Source organism: Myotis davidii, unplaced genomic scaffold (assembly GCF_000327345.1).
Source record: "Myotis davidii unplaced genomic scaffold, ASM32734v1 scaffold149, whole genome shotgun sequence".
NCBI classification, from domain to species: Eukaryota; Metazoa; Chordata; class Mammalia; order Chiroptera; family Vespertilionidae; genus Myotis; species Myotis davidii.
The window spans coordinates 5,922,132-5,943,781 of NW_006352194.1; the positions used below are offsets into that span (position 1 = coordinate 5,922,132).

The window sequence follows — 21,650 nt, forward strand, 5'->3', positions numbered from 1 at the left end:
GCCAGGGGGATGGGAGCATGAGTGTGGGTGCGGGGGGAGGTTGAGGGTTAATGGGGGGGGATAAGGACACATTTGTAATACCTTAACTAATAATAAAAAAAAAATGGAAAAAAAAAAGAAATTGTTTCATGGAGTGGGAGAATGCAGCATTTCTAAGCAAATATTTTATACTAGAGGCCTGGTGCATGAAATGTGTGCACGGGGGTGGGAGGGCCCTCCGCCCAGCCTGCACCCTCTCACAGTCTGGGACCCTTCGCTCCTTACTGCCTACCTGCTCGCTGCTCCTTCTCCCTTGGCTTGCTGCTCCTTAGCACTGCTGCTGTGCTCGCCAGCCATGAGCCTGGTTTCTGGCTGAGCAGCACTCCCCCTGTGGGAGCACACTGACCACCAGGGGGCACCTCCCGCATTGAGTGTCTGCCCCCTGGCGGTCAGTGCGCATCATAACGACTGGTTGTTCTCATTCAGCTGTAACAGTCGCTTAGGCTTTTATTGTATAGACTAGAGACCCAATGGACAAAATTTGCGCAAGGGGACCTGGCCCCCTGCCGCTGCGGTGGTTGCCTCTGCCCACCTCGGTTTCATCTGGAAGGTCATCTGGAAGGACATTCAGTCTAATTAGCATATATTATGCTTTTATTATTATAGATGTGACTTGAAGAGTGTATAAATAACTTAACAACTATAATTGGTGGGCATTTGACTATTTAATGTATACTTCTAAAAGTTGAATTCAAGCCATTATTTTTGGATCACATTGGGAAAAAATGGGAGATGGTAAACATTCCTCTTGTTTTGGGCCTCCAGAGGGCAATATTCTGTTAATGATTGTGGCTGGTCTGCTCCCCCATCCTTTCCTCCCCCCAATGTCAGAGGAGCAGTGAGAGGAACCTTCTGCATCACTGAGTCTGGTACTTTTTTCAGATTTTGGAGGCAACATCAACGTGGAGACCATCAGTACCTTCATTGACGGTGGAGGCAGTGTCCTGGTAGCTGCCAGCTCAGACATTGGTAGGTCTGATTGCAGAAGTTCTGCTGCTTCCCCCATTTGTCCAGGAAGCTTGGAGAGCTTTACACATGGAAGCTGCCAAATTGTCCTTCATTGGGTGGGCCTTGCCAGGGAGTGAGTGTGGGAACTACAGTGCCATTTAGTCCCTCCTGGCCTCTGACCAGAACCAATGAGATGTGGGTCCTTTTAAGGGCTGGGAACCCTGTTTTTATCTCTGTTTTTGCCCGCCCCCCCTTGTTTTGTGGTGATTCTTTCCTTAAAAAGAGGAGACAAGTAGGGAGAGCCTAATTGGGTAGAACACAAAGCAAATTTTTGTTTTGTTTACTATTTTGGAAAATTTTAAAGATACTTAGAAGTAGGAAGAACCATGAACAACACCTGGCCAATCTTGTTTCACCTTTTTCAGTATTGACAGCTTTTAACATGTTAAGCGCCATGTCAAGTCATCGGTGACTGACACTCAACTTTCTGTCCAGACCGGTCAGTCACTGGTGCCACCAGCATACCGGTGAAATCGGGTATCGCCGGCTAAACGGAAAGGAAAACAAAACAGGCTTGGCGCTTAACGTGTTAAGAACCACATTGGGTGGTGGTTTGGTGAAGTGGTGATGAGGAAGAGAGAAACCTTATCAGCCGGGGCTCATCCAGTCAGGTTTGCTGAGGTGGTACTTTGCTTCAAAGGGGGGTCTTGTGCAGAACCAAGGTGACTATTTGTGGAGGGAGAAGGCCAGGTGTTTGTTGTTGATTTTTACCACGCTGTTGTCCAGGGTGCCAGGTTCGATTTCCGGTCAAAGGCAACCAATTGATCCAACTGGTAACGCTGCAGGGCCCTGGGATGACTGGGAGAGTGAATCATAAAGATGCCAGGGCAAGTGACATAGCTTGGCCCAGGCCCACCCCCAAGGGCTCAGCCAGGCATCTCTTGGGTCTGTGCAGGTGACCCTCTTCGCGAGCTGGGCAGTGAGTGTGGGATTGAATTCGATGAGGAGAAAACAGCTGTCATTGACCATCACAACTACGACATCTCAGACCTTGGCCAGGTAATCAGACCGTCACCTTCCAGGTTTCAGTCCCTTGTAGCAAAGCTCACCCTAGTAACCGGGCGGGAGTCGGGTGTTGACCCCTGGCTTGGGGGCACCTTTCTGACCACCGGCCTCCCCTCTGCTGTTGCAGCATACGCTCATTGTGGCTGACACTGAGAACCTGCTGAAGGCCCCGACCATTGTTGGGAAGTCGTCTCTAAATCCCATCCTCTTTCGAGGTGTTGGGTGAGTGAGCAAGGAGAGGCCAACGGAAACCTGGGGGAGAGGGGTCACTTTGTTTTGTCAGGGAACCTACCAGACTTGAGATTAGTTGGGGTTATTCCTTCCTCCAGAAGATGCAGGTGGGATTAAGTCATAACGTAAGAGTCAAAACTTTGTAGTTAACGGTAAGAGGAGAGCTAAGTGTTTGCCAGTTAAAGGAAGTAGGATTCACTCCTGTGAAGAGATGGCCCTTAGGGGTCCCCAGGTCCTTGGGGCTCAGTTCTTGGGTCTGAGTTGGGTGGTTCTCTCTTCCTTCCCCAGGATGGTGGCTGATCCTGACAATCCTTTGGTGTTGGACATCCTGACAGGCTCTTCCACCTCGTACTCCTTCTTCCCAGATAAACCTATCACCCAGGTGAGGGGCCTTTGTAGCCTCGAGACCCCATCTCCTGGACCTGGTACAAGCGCTTTTTTATTGGCGAGGAGACCTAAGCAGGAAAGCACATGCGGCTGAGGCTGGTGAAACGGGAAGCGGGGGAGCGGGAGCGGGCAGAGTGGTGGCTCAGGAAGGGCCTAGGCTGTTCAGGTCTCGCCTGCGGTCCTCTTGCGCTAGGGGCCCAGTGGCTGTCCTTTGCCCTGGCTCTTGGGGATGACAGCCCCCCGTTGTTCCTAGTACCCCCATGCAGTGGGCAAGAACACCCTCCTGATTGCTGGGCTCCAGGCCAGGAACAACGCCCGGGTCATCTTCAGCGGTTCCCTCGACTTCTTCAGCGATGCCTTCTTCAACTCGGCAGTGCAGAAGGCCATGCCCGGCTCCCAGAGGTAGATGCCAGGGGACTTAGAGGCCTGTGGTCTGGGTGATGGGGTCTGTGCAGAGGGGAGGACTCCGATGGGGAGGAAGAAGCCTTTTGGCTAAAAGTGTCAGAGGTTGAGCATCTTGAGGTGTGTTAAAATTACTGAAGGATTGACTTTGTTGCTATACTGGTCGTGCTGGCACTCCAAGCTAGTTATGCCTCTGGAGCACTTTGAAAATTGTGTGTTTATTGTACAGGTAACACCCAAAGCCGTGCCACCTCCCATCTTTTCTGTGTTCCCACCGGGAAGGAGTTGGTTCTGGTGCTGCAGCCTCTGCTGTTTCCCCTCCTGCAGGTATTCCGAGACGGCCAACTATGAGCTAGCTCTGGCCCTCTCCCGCTGGGTGTTCAAAGAAGAGGGTGTCCTCCGTGTGGGGCCTGTGTCCCACCATCGGGTGGGCGAGACAGCCCCACCCAATGCCTACACTGTCACTGACCTTGTGGTAAGAGCTTGGAGTGGGGGGGCCTGGAGGTTTTGGCCACATTGACCCAGCTCAAAAGCATTTATGCAACATTTCTGTGTGGGGCCTACGGGGCCTACGTATGGGTGACCACGTCAACCTCTGCCCTGAAGTCAGTTTGGGGGCAGAGAAACGGAGATCTTGAGGGCAACCTTGTGGGAAGTGCAGAAGCAGGAGGGGCTTCTCTGACTCACTCTGCTGAGAGAAGAGCCGTTAGAGTCGGGTGTGAGGAAGAGAAGTGGGGAACGGCAAGAGAGCAGTGAGTGGAAGCAGGGATGCCCGAGAGCACCCGGCACCCCGGGTGGAGCACAGTTTGGGTGCAGGCTTCCACCGGCCTGTGAACAGGCGTGGATGGGAGTTAGAGGGGTTAGCCTGCCAGGGGTATTTCCGTTACTGCCCGGGGGTGGGGCTTGCCCAGGTTTTCACCGCTCCTGGGAGTTCCTGCCGGATTTGTGAGTAGCTCTGAGGGTGGCAGCCTCCCTCCAGTCATAGGCCCCTGGCTAACTGGCCTTTTCTCGCAGGAGTACAGCATCGTGATCGAGCAGCTCTCTAATGGCCAGTGGGTCCCCTTTGATGGTGACGACATTCAGCTGGAGTTTGTCCGCATCGATCCTTTTGTGAGGACCTTCCTGAAGAAGAAAGGTAAAAACGGTTCTCCCAGGAGGAGCTTCAGGGAGACAGTCCCCACCTGTGGCTCACTCTCGGGAGGCTAACCGAGCGGCGCTCTGGGAACCCCTCCTGGTTATGTGTTGATCTTCCCCAGGTGGCAAGTACAGTGTCCAGTTCAAGTTGCCCGACGTGTACGGTGTGTTCCAGTTTAAAGTGGACTACAACCGGCTGGGCTACACACACTTGTACTCTTCCACTCAGGTAAGCACAGGCCACAGCCCATTTCAGCCAGCGTGTCCCACTGGGCTTCTGAGAGGCCGGGGCCTGTCACTTTGTCCTGTTGCAGGTGTCAGTGAGGCCACTGCAGCACACACAGTATGAGCGCTTCATCCCCTCGGCCTATCCCTACTACGCCAGCGCCTTCTCCATGATGGCAGGACTCTTCATCTTCAGCATCGTCTTCTTACACATGAAGGAGAAGGAGAAGTCTGACTGAGGCCTTGGGACTCCTTACAGCATGGAGACACGGAGGGTTCTTAATAGGATTGGATTAATAGGATTTAATATGATTGGATTTTTTCCCCCTTTTTTATTTTTATTTTTTTAAAGCCATGGATGGTGGCATAACCTTACATCAATGGGAGATGTAGCACTGAGTACAAAAGGAGTGGGGGTCCAAGGGTGATTTTTATGTAAGTTTTTCCATCTCGTGCTGAGTGGCATTTTTCAAATGTGCAGCTACTCTCATTTCTAAAATAAATAGAAACATTACCCTCAAACTTCATCTGGCTCCCACTGTACTTTGCAAAAGAGGTAATGACTGGACACAAAACACTAAAAACACTAAGTGGCCTCTCAATTTTGCTGAAAACTAGACTGTACTTTATGAAATGATAGTGTTTCCAAGGGATAAAATAAGGCTAATACACTGAGGCCAGGGGGGAATCTAAGGTAACAGCACTGCCTTTATAACAAACACAGAATTGTTTGGTTTTCATAAGAACCTTAAGTATGTGTTCACTTGCTTTAGGCCAGCGGTGGCCAACCTTTCGGACTTCACGGACCACCAATGGTCTGCGGACCATCGGTTGGCGACCGCTGCGTTAGGCAATAGCCATATTCCTGAAGAGTATGTGCAAAATTATATGCGAAATCCCTTCCAATTGTTGATCTCTGCCCACAAAATTCTTTTTATGGTATAAGAATCAGTCTTAAAGCCAAATAGTCCAAGGCACATACATATTCTGCAGTTGTAAATATGCATTTAATTCTTCACAATTCCTGTAAGAAATGCCAGTCAGGAGGAAACCGGCAAGTTTAAAACACCATGCTGTTAATTCCCATTCCATTGATCATTTTAGCTCTGCTAGACTCAATACAGTAGCTGGAGTGCACAGGCTCTCTTGTTTTCCAGGCCTGCATGTTGTTCATTCTGGTGTCAATATACTGACCTGTGCAAACGCCTGCCTTAGCTCAGGTAGCATGCCGCTGACAGCGATGCCTTGGCCTGGATCCTCTATAAACTGGCAGGCAGGTCCACCCCTCCCCAGCCCAGCCTCATTTAACAGCCCAGCCATCTACTCTTCAGAGGTCTGTGAAGACAGAACATGAGCGTAAGGTAGGGCTTTATGGTCAGCAGTTAACACCTGAGTGTATCTTCTCACCTTTGTAGGCTAAGATCTTACCACAATTTCAGCATCCATACACATAGGGGCCAAGTGATTAGTGCTTTTTTTTTTAGAGTCAGGCCCTTTGACTTCATCTAGACCAGGGGGTTGGCAAACTATGGCCTATGGGCCAATCCAGCCTGCTGCCTATTTTTGTATGACCTGCAAGCAAAAAATAATTTTAAGAACCATTTAAAAACATAAAAAACAAGCCTACTTAAGTGACACGTGAAATTCAGTGTCCATAAATAAAGCTTTACTATTGGCATGCAGCCACACCTGTTGTTTCCATGTTTAAGACTGCTTTTGTGCCACAACAGCAGAGCTGAGTAGCTGCAGCAGCCTGGGTGTTTCCTATGGGGCCCTCTATAGGAAAAGTGAGAAATGTACGTAGACGCACCACAATCGCACAGCTAGAGTTAATAGCTACAGACCGTGAACCTCACTCAGCTTGTTCCTCCCATTTGCCAAACCAGATGCCTTCTTTTCTACTGCCTAGCCCTCTCTGTGCCGTCTTTTCTCCTGACTCTCTCCTCACACCTCAGACCGCCCCCCGCTTCAGCATTCACAGACCATCACGACATAGATGCTGCCAAGTTTTTAGTAATTCACCATCTACAACAGCCTTCACGGGGCTGCCCTCCAGGAGTAGAGGAGGAGGGCTGCTTGGCACAGCGCCTCGTAGTCCAGGTTGGCCAGAAATAACATCTTCATTTTTGTTTCCACACAGCTCTTCTCTGTGAGCCTGTCGGCCAGCAGAGTGGCTGCCGATTGGTGGAGGAGCCAGCCAATCATCTTGTCTAGTTTCAGATTCTTCAGGGCTAGAGTATGTTCACCCCAGAGGCTTAAATGAAGCACATTAGCAGCTACTCGGGCAGATGGTCTCTGCAACAGGAAGGGAAGCTGAGGCTTAGAACATCTGTGACAAAGTGTTCAGCCCACAACCCTCTTCGGTTAGGAATCATTTCAGGTTCTCCCCTCCCCTGGTCCCAACCAAATTCTTCTCCGCCCATCTCTCCCCTACCACATTTCTCACTTTCCTGGCATGTTGGCTGCTTTCTACCCATGCTCCAGGCTTTCCCATGTTTACAAGTTTGCCTGGGGGCAGTGTGCTCCCAGAGGGCCTCCCCATCACCGACGGCCCACAAACTGCCTCCTGCTAGGAGCACTGTCTGGAGTTGTATCTCATAGTAACTGGTAGCAGAAAGCATTACTGTGACCATGACAGCACACTGTGCAAGATGGGAGGTAAGTGGAAGAACAGATTTGGACCCTGGTCTGCCTCTGCTCTGTTCACTAAGCATGCCACCTGAACCAGACCTGCCACTCCAACCGTGTGGCTTCTCATGTGTTAGCCTTTAGATTCCTTATAGCAGTGGTCGGCAAACTCATTGGTCAACAGAGCCAAATATCAACAGTACGACGATTGAAACTTCTTTTGAGAGCCAAGTTTTTTAAACTAAAACTACATAGGTAGGTACACTGTTATTAACTTAATTAGGGTACTCCTAAGGCTTAGGAAGAGCCACACTCAAGGGGCCAAAGAGCCGCATGTGGCTCGCGAGCCAGTTTGTCGACCACGGCCTTGTAGTAACTTCAAAATGTCCAGATCTGCTCTCATACATGTCTTCACATCTACTGTCTCATTAGATCTCAGCCATTTCCATAAACTATATCTCCAACAGACATTTCTTAAAAATGCATCTTTCTCCCTCCGAGTAACGTAAGCAACTAAAGCCAAGAGGAGCTGACTTGCTGGGATTCTAAGTTGGTGCTAGTTCCCCTAATCCATTCATACTAAACTCGATTTTGCTCTCCTGTACTTGGTTTTTAAATCTTTGTAAGGCAGAAGAGTTGTTGGTCACTCTACATCAGGGGTGGGGAACCTTTTTTCTCCCAAGGGCCATTGGATATTTATAACATCATTCTCCGGCTACACAAAATTACCTTAAAAATTAGCCTGCTATATTTATTTCGTCTAACATTTAATGAACTCACCCCAATGCCTTGGCAGGGACAGTCCAAATGATTTTGCGAGCTGTATGCCCGTGGGGCAGACGTTCCCGACCCCTGCTCTAGTGCTTGCCCAACGCTGATCTTTACTCTGAGGTTTCTACCTGCAAATTCCCTGCAAAACCTGGGGATGGCCTCACCTTGCTGGCCTTCCGCTGCAGCAGTGATCTCACCAGCTGTCTCGCAGCTAGAGGCACCGACTCTGGCAGTGTAGGCAGCTGAGTCTCTTGGTAGCTTCGGCTTTCAAGGTAGACTCCACCCTCGCCGTAAAAAGGATTGGGGAGCCCGAAGATTTCATAGGCGAGTGCTCCCACTGCCCAGGCATCAGCCTTGCTGTAGTCAATCACCACTCTGGGGCCAGGGCAGGCCGTGGACACCTGCTCAGAAAGCAATGGATGAGCAATCATGTTGCTGGTTTTTCCAAGCTACTCATGCTCCTGCATGCCACCTGATTCATGGGCTAGTCTGAACTCTGTCCTAAGGAAGCTAGAATTTTAGTGAGTTGTAGCTCAGACCCAGAAGAATCTGTCTATGCTGTCGACTTTGTGCTGACAAAACATGCATCTCCCAGGAACAGTGGGGAGATCCAGACTAAAGCAAAGTGGCAGGAAAGGGACTGGTGCCAAATCATGGGTCATGAGAGCTGGAGGAGCTGAGAAAATGATGAGGCATGAAGTCTTGTCCTATCAGTGGAAACACCAGAGTTACTGATGGCGCATGACATCTCAGCGGGACTCACCTCAGGAGCCATCAGGCAGCCGTTTCCGCCCCGATCCACATCCCAGCTGGTGAACGGCAACTGCAGGCCGATGCGTTCATCAGCCAGGCAGCAACCAAAATCCGAGATTACCAGCCAGGGGCAGCCGTCTGGGGAAGGGACAGGGCGGGTAAGCAACTGCTTCTCCATCTTTCCTCTGAGAGGCCCTCCTAGGAACCTAATAAAGCCACCATCAAGACGTAGGGGAGCCGAAACCGGTTTGGCTCAGTGGATAGAGCGTTGGCCTGCGGACTGAAAGGTCCCGGGTTTGATTCCGGTCAAGGGCATGTACCTGGGTTGCGGGCACATCCCCAGTAGGAGATGTGCAGGAGGCAGCTGATCGATGTCTCTCTCTCATCGATGTTTCTAACTATCTCTCTCCCTTCCTCTCTGTAAAATATATTTAAAAAAAAAAAAGACGTAGGAGAGAGGGGCTAACAGGGACTCAGGGTTGGTACAGGAGAGCAGAGAGCTCTCCAGAGAGCCAAATGGGAAGGCCATCGACACAAATACAGAAATGCCTCTAGAAAATAAAGGCTCCCTGACAAAGCCCTCAAACAACTGGATAAAAGTTTGGATCAATCTAGGTTGGCCGGTGTTCTCAGTGGTTATAGAGTGTTGGCCCATACACCTTTAAAGGGTGCCAGGTTCGATTTCTGGTCAAAGGCAACCAATTGATGTGTCTCTCTCACATCAATGTTTCTCTTTCTCTCTTCCCTTCCCCTCTCTCTCTAAAAATCAGTGGAAAAAAATATCCTCAAGTGAGGATTAACTGCAGAAAAGTTTGGATCAGTCTAAATAATGAAGTCATTGGACCTGTCCCAAGGCTGAAGGACTGCTCATAATTTACTCAACAGATGGTGCTTGGCTCAAATGACCTCTAAGGGTCCTTATTAGAACCTGAAAACCCAAATCCAAACCTAAGAAACAGGTGCATTAGGAATTCATTATTTGTAAAAGTATTCACACAGACTTCCTTTAAGAAGCCAGTTCCTCTAGTAATTTAACTGCATGTTTACTTATTTTAAATCTAGATCGAAAGTGATCAGATATATGAACTTCTTTACAGTATCCCAAACCACCCACCTGAATGCTTCCAGTGATGGGAACTCATTATTTCCAGAGGCAACTGGGCTTATGTTTGAACAGCTTTCAGTTTGAAAATTCTTTCTTGTACTGAGCTAAAGTCACTACCTCTTTTACTTTAATCAAGAAAACTTCCATCACTAGGGTTGTTCTGTACATGGGCAACAGAAAGGAACTTGGGAATGTTAATCACTCCACAAATCCCATGGAGAACGAAAGCTTCCATTTTGAAGGACAGATTGCTCATGTCTTGTGTACAGAGCTAAATATAGATACAACTTATAATAGGACATAAAAACCAAAAAGGACCTATGTCCCCAGACCTCTGGAAAGCTCTGTGGTGTGGGCGGGCACCTACCTGCGTCCAACTCCACAAGGATGTTGTCAGATTTCAGGTCCCTGTGTGCGACGCCCTGTTGAACCAGATGATCAACTCCTTCCAAGAGCTGCAACATCATCACAGTGGCGAGGTGGGGGCTTGGGGTGTTCTCTTGAAGGTACTGGCGCAGGGTACAGGGGTAGCTGGTGGAGAAGGTAACGGAATCTCTATCATGCAGTGACACTTGCTAGCATCTTATTTATTACTAGGATGATGGGCTTGCCTCTTTTATGTGGAGCTTTTTGATTTCTTTTTGCCTCAAGGATCCTTTGTTGCCACCCACTATCCTGAAATTAGGAAGAGCCAGGCCTCACATGTTAATAGTACAGATCTCATTTCCTTAAAAGGTCCATGGCTGCAGTGTTAAGGGGTGCAGAGGGGGAGAAGAACAGTGTATGTTAAAAAACAAACAGCCGTAGCTGGTTTGGTTCAATGGATAAAGCGTCAGACTGCTGACTGAAGGGTCCTGGGTTCAATTCCAGTCAAGGGCACATGCCTAGGTTGCAGGCTCGATCCCCAGTAGAGAGCGTGCAGGAGGCAGCTAATCAATGCTTATCTCTCATCATTGATGTTTTTCTCCCTCTCCCTTCATCTCTGAAAAAAAAAGTATACACACACACACACACACAAAAAGAACAAAAACAGTTAAGGCAGCCACAGAGAAGGGACAACAGTCAAATGCACTAAAAGCACCAGGTGAACCCAGCCGTGTGGCTCAGTGACCTATGAAGAACCAGAATGGTTAGGTTCCTGGACTGGGCACATGCCCAGGTTGCAGGCTTGATCCCCAGTGTGGGGCATGGGGGAGGCGGCCAACCAATGAATTTTAACTCATCGTTGATGTTTCTATCTCTCTCCCTCCCTCTCTAAAATCAATAGAAACATACATCTATACTAAAAATAGAGGAATATGCAAATTGCCCGGGATGCTGTCACAGTAACAACCAAACAGCAAGGGATGCTGTCAGAGTAACAGCCAAACAGCAGGCTGCATGGGGCGAGCAGGCCGGCAGGGGGAGCAATAAGGGGCGATCAGGTCGGCAGGCAGAGGTGGTTAGGGGTGATCAGGCTGGCAAGGGGGGCAGTTAGGAGCCAGCAGTCCCAGATTGTGAGAGGGATGTCTGACTGCCAGTTTAGGCCTGATCCTAAACCAGCAGTTGGACATCCCCCGAGGGGTCCTGGATGGGAGAGGGTGCAGGCTGGGCTGAGGGCCTGCCCAACGCGCACAAGTTTCGTACAGCGGACCTCAAGTCTATAATAATAGCATAATATGCTAATTAGACCAGACGTCCTTCCGGACAAAGCCAGGGCTGCAAGGGAAGCCTGGGTCCTGGGTGCCTGCTGGCAGCCAGAAGGAAGCCCGGGTCCTGGGTGCCAAGGGAAGCCGATGCCAGCAGCCGGGGAAGGAAGGCTTACTCCTGCATGAATTTCATGCATCGGGCCTCTACCAATGAATTTTAACTCATCGTTGATGTTTCTATCTCTCTCCCTCCCTCTCTAAAATCAATAGAAACATACATCTATACTAAAAATAGAGGAATATGCAAATTGCCCGGGATGCTGTCACAGTAACAACCAAACAGCAGGCTGCATGGGGCGAGCAGGCCGGCAGGGGGAGCAATAAGGGGCGATCAGGTCGGCAGGCAGAGGTGGTTAGGGGTGATCAGGCTGGCAAGGGGGGCAGTTAGGAGCCAGCAGTCCCAGATTGTGAGAGGGATGTCTGACTGCCAGTTTAGGCCTGATCCTAAACCAGCAGTTGGACATCCCCCGAGGGGTCCTGGATGGGAGAGGGTGCAGGCTGGGCTGAGGGCCTGCCCACCGTGCACAAGTTTCGTACACCGGGCCTCAAGTCTATAATAATAGCATAATATGCTAATTAGACCAGACGTCCTTCCGGACAAAGCCAGGGCTGCAAGGGAAGCCTGGGGCCTGGGTGCCTGCTGGCCGCCAGAAGGAAGCCCGGGTCCTGGGTGCCAAGGGAAGCCGATGCCAGCAGCCGGGGAAGGAAGGCTTACTCCTGCATGAATTTCATGCATCGGGCCTCTAGTATTTTAAATAAAAGCACAAGGTGAAAAGTCTGTTCTAAATGAAGAGATTCTGTTTATGGAAACTTGCCCTTGGCATGGCCTTATCTCCCAAAGGATGAAGATCCTCTTCCCTGTGACCCTGGACTCCAGATGCACAGAGGCAGGGAACAGCTCCCACTCACTCCAGGTCCTGCCATACTCCTGCCACTTACTTCTTCATAACGCCTATTAATGTCCGGCCGTGGCCCACGCCTTCAGGGTAAAGACGTGGGGGCAGCACATCTGGGTAGTCGACCAGGGCCCCTGGCAGCAGCGGGACTGACGATGTGAAGGCGCGGAAGACCCGGATGATGTTAGGGTGAGGAGCCAGTTGCTTCGGACCTCCCTTAGATTTTCTGTTTCAGTCAAAAGGGACAAACGTATGAGGCCAGTAACAGGTAACAAGAGTTGGAAAGATAATCTAAGGCCACAGTAAATACTGCCATTCATTTATTCACCATTTATATCAGACCTTTACTACAGATCTACTATGTTCCAGATGCAGAGCCTGGTGTTAGAAAAAAAACCTATTAAGATGACACGTCACATCTGATGAGCCCAGAGAAAAGCCAGTCCTTCTGCCCATCCATCCCTTCGTCCATCCATCATCCCATGTGGCAGACACCGGTTAAGAGCACCTGGAATCAGACTAGGTGCCTGAGTTTGGACTCCAGGTCTGCCACTGTACATCCTTGGCCAAGTTACTTAACTTCTCTGGGCTCAGTCTCAAGTGCAGGGAAAAAGGTAGTAACACACCTCATGAGGTTGATAATACTTGTAAAGAAAGGACTAGAATCTCTGTGATTCCAAGTTCTTGTAAAAACACTTGGTGTGGAGTATGAGCTCAATAAACCTTTGTTGAATGAATGAATGGATTCAGACAGTTGGGAGTAGAGCTGTCACCTGCCTGCTCTCCCCACCCTCTTTCTCCAGGAGCCTCACACTCACAGCCTCAACCAAAGACGACTGGACTAAGGGCAGTAAACCTGGACACATCTGAGATCCAAATGGCTGACAGGAAAAGGGAAGGGGCTAGGTAGAATCTCTCTTTGAGGGCACGAATGCAATGGAGCTGGTGAAAGGATGACATGAGATTTGCTTGGGCCACTGGAAGCCAAGGAGGTGTGTAAGCCAAAGGCAGGCAGGAACAGAGGAGCCAAGGGGTAAGAAATAAGGACACAGGGTGGCAGAGGAGAATGGAATAGAAGCCCACAGACATCACAGCTCAAGGCTGTCAGTGCCACATGGGAAAGCTCTGCCAGCTGTCGTGGGAGTCCAGAGAAGAGTGTGGCTATGCTGGAGAGACATGTGCGTGTGGGTGCTGGAGCAGGACAGGAGGCTGTGGGGAGGGCAGCCTAGTATAGCTAACTGCATGCAGAGGCAGAATAGTCATGGAGGAGCTTGGTGTCTTGGGGAGGGCAGTAGGAATTCAGTATGGTGGAATGTAGCCTGTAAATGGGACAAGATCAGATATCAGGGGGGTGCTAGCTGATTTGGCTCAGTGGCTAGAGCATTGGCCTGTGGACTCAAGGGTCCCAGGTTCGATACTGGTCAAGGGCACATGCCCAGGTTGTGGGCATGCAGGAGGCAGCAAATCAATGATTCTCTCTCATCACTGATGTTTCTATCTCTCTCTCTCTCTCTCTCTCTCTCCCTTTCTCTCTGAAATCAATACAAGTATATTTAAAAAAACAAATCGTGGGGAGAGGGGTGGGAGAGGGCAATGGGAGAGAGGGGGAAGGAACGTATGTAATAACTTTCAACAATAAATATTAAAAAAAAAAAGAGAGAAATCAGGTGGGAGAAGTAAAGAAGAGCAGATGCAAAGGGCCAAATCTGAGATCCCTAGATGAGCAAAGGCGCCGTAGAATACACCCAGGGTGCTCTCAGGGAAGAGTTTCTCCTGAGACCATGTTAGATGTCACCTGTACTTCAGTAATAGACCTTCGGCCATATTCACCTAACCATTCAACAGACAGTCACTGAGCTGTGGGGGAACGCAGGAAACAAACTTGGAAGTCCTGGCCTCAGAGAGCGTCTAGCACAGCTGAAGAGACTGGGAATAAGTAGACACACTCCTGTGTGATTTACAGTCGGATGGTGATAACTGCGATGAAAAGAAACTAAGGCGCGATAAAGGACAGAGTGGCAGGGACTATTTCAGACGAGAAGTCTGGGCAGGACTCTGCGGCAGGGACATCTTAGTGCTCACAGCACCGTGACAGCACCCTGTCAGCAGGCTGAAGCCGACACCACAATATTAACCCCCCAAAAGCAGCTGACACTCAGTGGTCCACTTTTTCCTACACAGGAATCAGGAGAGGAGAACAGTGCTGAGCCCACAGACCTGCCGGACCCTCAGTTATACTGGCGCTTTTCAAGCAATGCAAGAGGTTTTCCATGTACGTTCCCTTAAGTCCCTATTTCTACCTTCCTGCTTCTGACAGAACTCGATCGATAAATCAATCTTCTAGTACCATGGTCGGCAAACTGCGGCTCGCGAGCCACATGTGGCTCTTTGACCTTTTGAGTGTGGCTCTTCCACAAAATACCACGTTAAACTTCCTGGGCCATGCGCAGAAGTTGGTTTTCGGCCTGGGCAAGTCTATTTTGAAGAAGTACTGTTGATATTTGGCTCTGTTGACTGAGTTTGCCGACCACTGCTCTAGTAAATCACTCAAAATGCAGCAGGCCCACCTCCTCCTGGTGGTCTACAAGTATTACAGTGAGCACAATTCCTGTTGTCACAGCTCAAACCTATAACACGGGACTTACAAGCCACCTTCTGCGAGGCAGCTGTCCACTGCTCCTCCCTAAGGCAATGCTCTTTTCCTACTGCTTTGCCGAGCTAATGCCTAGTCATCCTTCAAAAGGCACCACGAACTGTCCCTTCAAGAGGCCTTTCTGAATGGCCCCACCCTTGCCACGCACACACCATCTCTGGGCTCCCTCTGCACCTGAGCATACACCATTCTAGAACTTACCACACCTGACTGCTCCTGACACATCTGGCTCCTGGGCCTCATGGAGAACTCTCGGGGAACAGGCCACTTTTTTTTTTTTTAATTTGTCAGCACCATTAGGTGCACTGCAGTTGTTAGAGGAATGAATGCTACCTCTGCTGGGGGCAGAGTGCAGTTGGTACAAATCGGTGGTGCTCCACTGGGCATTACTTAGGAAGAATCAGAAATCAGATCAATTTCCTACTTTCTGAAATGGGCGTTTTGGGATGGCCCTCTCCCCTCACACCAGTGTGCATCGGCAGGTAATCTACAACCTTTCCCAAGTTAATTACCCACCAACAGAAAATCCATCATTAACTACATAACTCAGTAAGCATTTGCTATCATCTGCATGTTGTGTCAGACGCTGGGCTGAGTGCTGGGGACACAGATGATGGTTTTGCTCTCAAAGAACTCACAGCCAGTCTGGTGGGCAGACGGGTGCTTACCTGTAAGTGATGTCTCCATACTCCCCGGCCAAGGCCACTTGACTCGCTGGGACTAGCTCCTTGCTCATTGTTCTAAAAATGGCTTCGCTGGAGGAACCGGCCTGAAACAAAACCACAATGAATCCAGGGTTATACAGACCCAAGCGGAATGGCAAGTCCAACCCCTCCTTGTAATCCGGACCAGAACGGCTACTGCTTCGGATTGATTTTGACCTTTAAGATAAGCCCAGCCGGCATGGCTCAGTGGTTGGGCATCGACCTATGAACCGGGAGGTCACGGTTTGATTCCTGGTCAGGGCATATGCCCAGGTTGTGGGCTTGATCCCTAGTGGGGACCGGCGGGAGGCAGCCAATCAATGATTCTCTCTGATCACTGATGTTTTTATCTCCCTCTCCCTTCTTCTCTGAAATCAATAAAAATATGGCTTTTTATTGAACTTTCTTTCCATTGATAAAGCTTCATTTTTGAAGTGTTGAAGCTGTTGCTCCCATTAAACTGTGGCAAGAAAGGAGACTAAGGTAATTACAAACTTAGTTTTATGTTTTATAAGCACTTTGTTTTGTCTCTTCCAGGAAATACCAGTCATTTGCCATGAAATACAGATGTTTCTACCAACATAATATGTTTTGACTGAAGCAGCATTATGCTTTGGGCAGTATTACAAAATAGCTGGCAAGTGCTTTCTGTATTTAAATATTGTAAAAAGAAAAGTTATAATTGTTAAAAAGCAGAACTTTCATTGCATTTTTTAAAATGTTGAAGTCAATGTATGTTTGGTCAATGTTTCCGCAGTATTTATTAAAACATACTTTTTTTCTCTCCTTCAAATAAAAAAGTAACCATGTCTTTGTTGAAAAAAATAAAAATATGTGTTTTTTGGGGGGTGAAAAAAAAAAGCTAAGCCAACCTCTCGAAGTGGCAAGCCAAAGTTAGTCCCTCCTAAGAGATAGGGCAGAGGTGTCATCCGCGCCAACTCAGAGGATGCTTCCCTCAATTCTTGGCAGTTCAGATGCCAGGGCAGGAAGAGAGATCAGGATGGTCAGGGCATGGGACCCTTCTTCCTGCCACAGATGCCTCTGGTAACAAGCAGACCTAGCCTCTCGGCTCCCTGCAGTAGACAGGTCAAGCCTGACCAGCCCACTCTAGGTAAGGTTGTGCGGAATCACAGAACAGCTTTCCCATCTCCCAGTAAGAAACAAACAACCAACAATACCAAAGAGGAAGAAAATGACCTTATTCACCTCTTTTCACTATGAACAGCTCTCAGTACCCAAGAAACTTGAGCATCAAGAATATCCTGTAAGAATCAAGTCTTTTAGGTTTTCTGAATGCAAGAGCTCTCATGCCCAACCAGTGGAAGTTTGATGCTTCCACTGGATGTTTTATAGGCAAAGGGTTCAGATGCTTGTTAGCTATTAACCCAGCTTGGAAGGGCAACAGTCTAATAGCCTTCCTTCCCCAAATCAAAATAAGAAACTGCACTTCAGGGTCCAGCATGAGCTCATGGCTGTTTTTCATCTTAGACTCGGGTGTATGCTCTGGGCAGGAGAAAGAACATCAGGTCTTGATGAATTTTCTAAGCCAGCCTATGCAATGGCAAGGTAAAGAAATTACTCTCAACAGACAAAAATCTTTGTTTTTGTGGGGGGAATAAACTCGATATCCCAACACCTGGAGTCCTCCCAGAATCGACAGCAGGGAGGTGACAAGCAAGCCTCTGGTCTGGAGGTAAGGTGGAGGGTGAGGTTGGAGATAAGGAGTGTGGCTCCTCCTCTCCAGTGAGGCAGGTCGTGGGAAGGAGAAAAGATGGTGTAACTGCAGTCCTGAAATGAACTGATCAGCCAGGACTGCCAGGTGAGAAACCAATGGTTAGGCACTTGTTACTCAAACTTTGTTTCATAACCAGCGGCACTGGTGTCACCTGGGAGCTTACTGAAAGGCAGAATCTCAGGCCCACCCCAGACCTGATCAGAATCTGTCAATCCCCAGGTGATTCGTGGGCATACTACGTTTTGAGACACACGGCTTCACACTCCTGTGTGAGAGGGTGAAGAAGCCCGACGACATAGGCACCTGGACTGTGGAGAATCTGTCTTTTCTATCTACTTCCTGGGAAAAAGCATCATCAGGTCCCCGAGATCGGCACTCTGAAGATGGAAGGCCCATTCTTACCCGGATGTTCCACATCATCTTGATGGCTAAGGGGAAAGCAGGGGGCTGTGGAGCTCGCGCCTCCTCTTCTCCTGGCGGGATGACATCTGGGGCTCTCCCTGGAAGAAGCCGGATGCTCTTTGCCACCTCCAGGTTCCGGGGCAACACAGGCATGGTGGCTTCGTACACAGCAGCACTGCAGCCCTTGCCAATGAATTGCCCTATCAGATACTCCTCCAGCTGGAAGCCCTGCCAGCGTCTCGTGTCCAGTGGGTCAGGGAGCAGCTTGCTTTTCTGGGTAAATACGGTCTGTGAGGAAAGACACACACTGTGAGAGAGGGAGACTAGTAAGGCTACGTAATGGGAAATGGGGGAGGGGAAGGATAGCGGGGCAAGGTCTCCAAGTACCAGACTGGCAGCTAGTACAAACACAACCAAAGTAGGTTTCACTGCTCAGCCTGGGCTCAGGCTATCCTGCCTTCCTCATTACTCAGAATAATTTTTCTCACACTCAGTCACTTCATTGCATCAGAGACAACCCAACACTGAACATCGTCAGTTAAGAGATCAGAACTTCCAATTTCTGCAGGTGACACACGCCACTCCTTTGCTGCCTGTCAAGCCCCAGCACAATGTTGGAGGTTTCTGGTGATGGAGACAGCTCTCTCTGCAAAGGCCTTGGCAGGCAGCTAGTGGATGGTTGCCAGGAGCTGTAGATGGGCAGGAGTATGTGGTCAACAGCACCCCTCCACTTGTGAATGACCTCAGGTCACTTTTGCAGACAAGGGGGTAAAATCAGGAGGATCCCTGGAGCTGAGTCATTAAATCCTCTCTCTACCTTTTAGGAATCTGGTGGATTCACTCTGTTTTCAGAAAGGAAACAAAAATATAATAATTCTGATGGAAACAGATGGAAATACAGGTGCTGGTGGGGATGCACTCCCCCAAATCAGGGTCCTTCCGTACTTCAGGCAGGTGACATCATTCAAAGTCACCCAAGCTTCACCTCAAATCCTATCTGATCTGCTGATCCCTTCCGTTCCGTGGTTAGTTACCCACCTCTAGACTTTCCTACTCTCAAATCATCCCTTCACCTGCTTCTGAGCCAGATCGAACTACACTGCTTTCAATGTCACTCTCTCTTCCGTTCAAAAACCTAGCCAGTAGGTGACTCAGGACCTTGTCCTGGTACTTCGTGTATCTGAAAACTGTTTCACCGGCTGGTCTATGCACCGCCCATATTTATCTTTCATATGCCACTCTCGGAACCTTTGCTCACACTGTCCCCCTCCTCTTCTATTTCTATTGTATTATTCTACCTGGTTCTTCTCTACTCTTCCATCAACTCCCAACTCAATCACTTCCTCCCAGTACAACTAGCCCTGACAAACCAGCCCACAGCAACCTTTCCTTCTGGAGGAGTCCCAAAGCTCATAGTGTCTGTAACTAATACACCTTGCACCATAAGTTTTACCTAAAAAAAAGAGAAAATCTATCTGGTCTTGTCAACTCAATTCTACGCCATGGAGCAGAAGCAATATTTTGTGGAGTAATCTTTTATCAAGTATCTGTTCAAGTCCCTGCTTTCAATTCTTTTGTGTGTACACCAGAAAGTAGAATTGCTGGGTCATATGATAATTCTATTTTTATTTTTGGGGGGAGCTGCCACGCTGTTTTCCACAGCAGCAACTCATGTACCGGTTTTTGTACAAACGTAAGTTTTCATTTCTCTGGGTAAATGCCCAAGACTGCAATGGCTAGGTCATACGGTAATGCATGTTTTTTTTTGTTTTGTTTGTTTTCTTTTGAGAAAAACTGCTGTTTTCCAGAGTGCTTGTACCATTTTACATTCTCACCAGCAGCCCAGCTTCTCTGCATCCTCACCAACATTTGGTACTATTAGCATTTTTTATTTTAGCTGTTCTAATAAGTATGCAGTGATGGCACATGGTGTTTTCAACCTGCATTTCCCTAATGGCTAGTGATCTTGAACATCTTTCCATATGCATATTTAACATCTGTATCTCCTCTTGGTGAAATATGTGCGCATGTCTTTTGCCTATTTTGTTACCGAATTTCCCCTCCATATGCCTCCATCTAAATGGAGTAGCCACTATTCTACTGTGACACCATATGGAATTTTAGTATTAGAGATGACAGATCTGGTCATTTTTTTCCCCCAAAAAGAAATCAAACACCTGAATTTTAAAAACTGTCAACTAATTAAAAATTTTAAGCGTGAGAAAAGGACGTGTAGATGGTAAGCTTAGGAGGATCGAGCTCCTCAGTTAAGAAAAGTCTCCGCCGTAACTGGTTTGGCTCAGTGGATAGGGCATCGGCCTGCGAACTGAAGGGTCCCAGGTTCGATCCGGTCAAGGGCATGTACCTTGGTTGCGGGCACATCCCCAGTGGGAGATGTTCGGGAGGCAGCTGATCGATGTTTCTCTCTCATCGATGTTTCTAGCTCTCTGTCCCTCTCCCTTCCTCTCTGTAAAAAATCAATAAAATATATATAAAAAAAGAAAAGCCTCCATAATTTTAAGCAGGATTATCAAGTTTCCCACCTTGACTTCTGCCAGTTAAGCAATAGCAAAAGGCAAGGACAGTAGCAGGGGACTAGGTCAGATGTCACCTGTCATCCCAAACTAGCCAGAGCTCAAACATGAGACACTCCAGTGCTGAATAATAAGAACTGGGCTGGGAACCAGGGAACGGGAGAGAGACACTGCGTGGTCCTTAACCAGCTGTGTCCTTGGGCAAGTCACTCATCTCCCCACCCCTCAGCCCTCCACTGTAAACTGCAGAAGCGGTACCAACTCAGTCTGTAATCCAAACCCCAGGCAGAAGACCAACTCCCTGGAAGAGGGAGTTCTGCCAGCAGATGACCTTCACACTTGAACTGCCACGATGGCTCTTTCCTGGCTCTGCCTGCCTACCCTTAAGGTTTTGGATTTGCCAGTTTCCAGAACTGCAGAGCCAATTCCTTAAAACAAATCTTTTTCTATAAACATATCCTATTGGTTCTATTTCTCTGGAGAACCCTGACTTATACGGATTTTAATAGGGTAGAAACAGGTCTCTGAACTGTTTTAAGTAATTTTTAAAGGCCTAAGAGCCCGGCTGGTGTGGTTCAGTGCAGGAGCCATGATCCATGAACCAGGAGGTCATGGTTCAATTCCTGGTCAGGGCACATGCCCAGGTTGCAGGCTCCATGGGGGTGTGGAGGGCGTGTGTGCAGGAGGCAGCCATCAATGATTCTCTCTCATCATTGATGTTTCTCTCTCAAATCAATAAAAATATATTCCAAAAATAAAAAACCTAAACATCCCCTACACAGCCACTCACTCTAGATAACTCCATTCAGGTTAACTAAAACCGCCTGGTGTGATGTCTTCTCTTGCTGTTCATGATTTTACTTTGGCTTCAGCTGTGCCACTCCTTGTCTGGCTAACCTGTGGGGGCAGCCGGGCTCAGGGCTCGGGCACGGGCTGCGGAGACCCAGACTTTGGGCACCCCTCTTCACTGGCTGCTTGAGTTCAAACAAGTTATTTTGCCTGAGAACGTGTCCTTCTCCATAAATTGGGGACGACAACTACCTCAGGGGCAGAATGTTATGACTTGTCATGAAATTTTTAAAAACTGACACAAAGCTATGAGCAATGGTGCAACAGAACGTATAATTAGCAGCCTTTCTTCCAAAACATGATGCTTGAGCAAGGGAACACAGTAAAACAAAAGTGGGGTGCTGGCCCCACACCAGAGCCCAGTAACGCTGAAATGGAGCCTTATGTGGTGATTTTCAAGGAATGTCCCAGTCTGAGGAGGGAGGATAAATCTTGCCTAATTCAGGGCTTCGGTCACTAAACGCCTCCTGGAGCGGCCCCCTCCACCAGCGCTCCCTCCTG

General features: G+C 48.7%; 2 protein-coding genes across 2 annotated transcripts in view; one reads left to right on the plus strand and one right to left on the minus strand.

The window, feature by feature from the left end:
- DDOST (dolichyl-diphosphooligosaccharide--protein glycosyltransferase subunit (non-catalytic)) overlaps positions 1-4,958 on the plus strand; it is an 8,479-nt gene extending 3,521 nt beyond the window's left edge. The window contains 9 exon segments of the mRNA XM_006777624.2: positions 922-1,008; positions 1,943-2,046; positions 2,180-2,274; positions 2,572-2,665; positions 2,924-3,072; positions 3,400-3,547; positions 4,087-4,207; positions 4,329-4,435; positions 4,521-4,958. Coding sequence (XP_006777687.1) covers positions 922-1,008; positions 1,943-2,046; positions 2,180-2,274; positions 2,572-2,665; positions 2,924-3,072; positions 3,400-3,547; positions 4,087-4,207; positions 4,329-4,435; positions 4,521-4,670 — 1,055 coding nt within the window. The 3' untranslated portion in view covers positions 4,671-4,958.
- Positions 4,959-5,419: 461 nt separating this feature from the next.
- PINK1 (PTEN induced putative kinase 1) overlaps positions 5,420-21,650 on the minus strand; it is a 33,137-nt gene continuing 16,906 nt past the window's right edge. Inside the window, exons 4-10 of the mRNA XM_015557201.1 lie at positions 17,767-18,057; positions 15,594-15,694; positions 12,316-12,498; positions 10,056-10,219; positions 8,594-8,721; positions 7,995-8,231; positions 5,420-6,726 (exon numbers count right to left, since the gene is read on the minus strand). Coding sequence (XP_015412687.1) covers positions 6,469-6,726; positions 7,995-8,231; positions 8,594-8,721; positions 10,056-10,219; positions 12,316-12,498; positions 15,594-15,694; positions 17,767-18,057 — 1,362 coding nt within the window. The 3' untranslated portion in view covers positions 5,420-6,468. The remainder of the gene's footprint in view (positions 6,727-7,994; positions 8,232-8,593; positions 8,722-10,055; positions 10,220-12,315; positions 12,499-15,593; positions 15,695-17,766; positions 18,058-21,650) is intronic.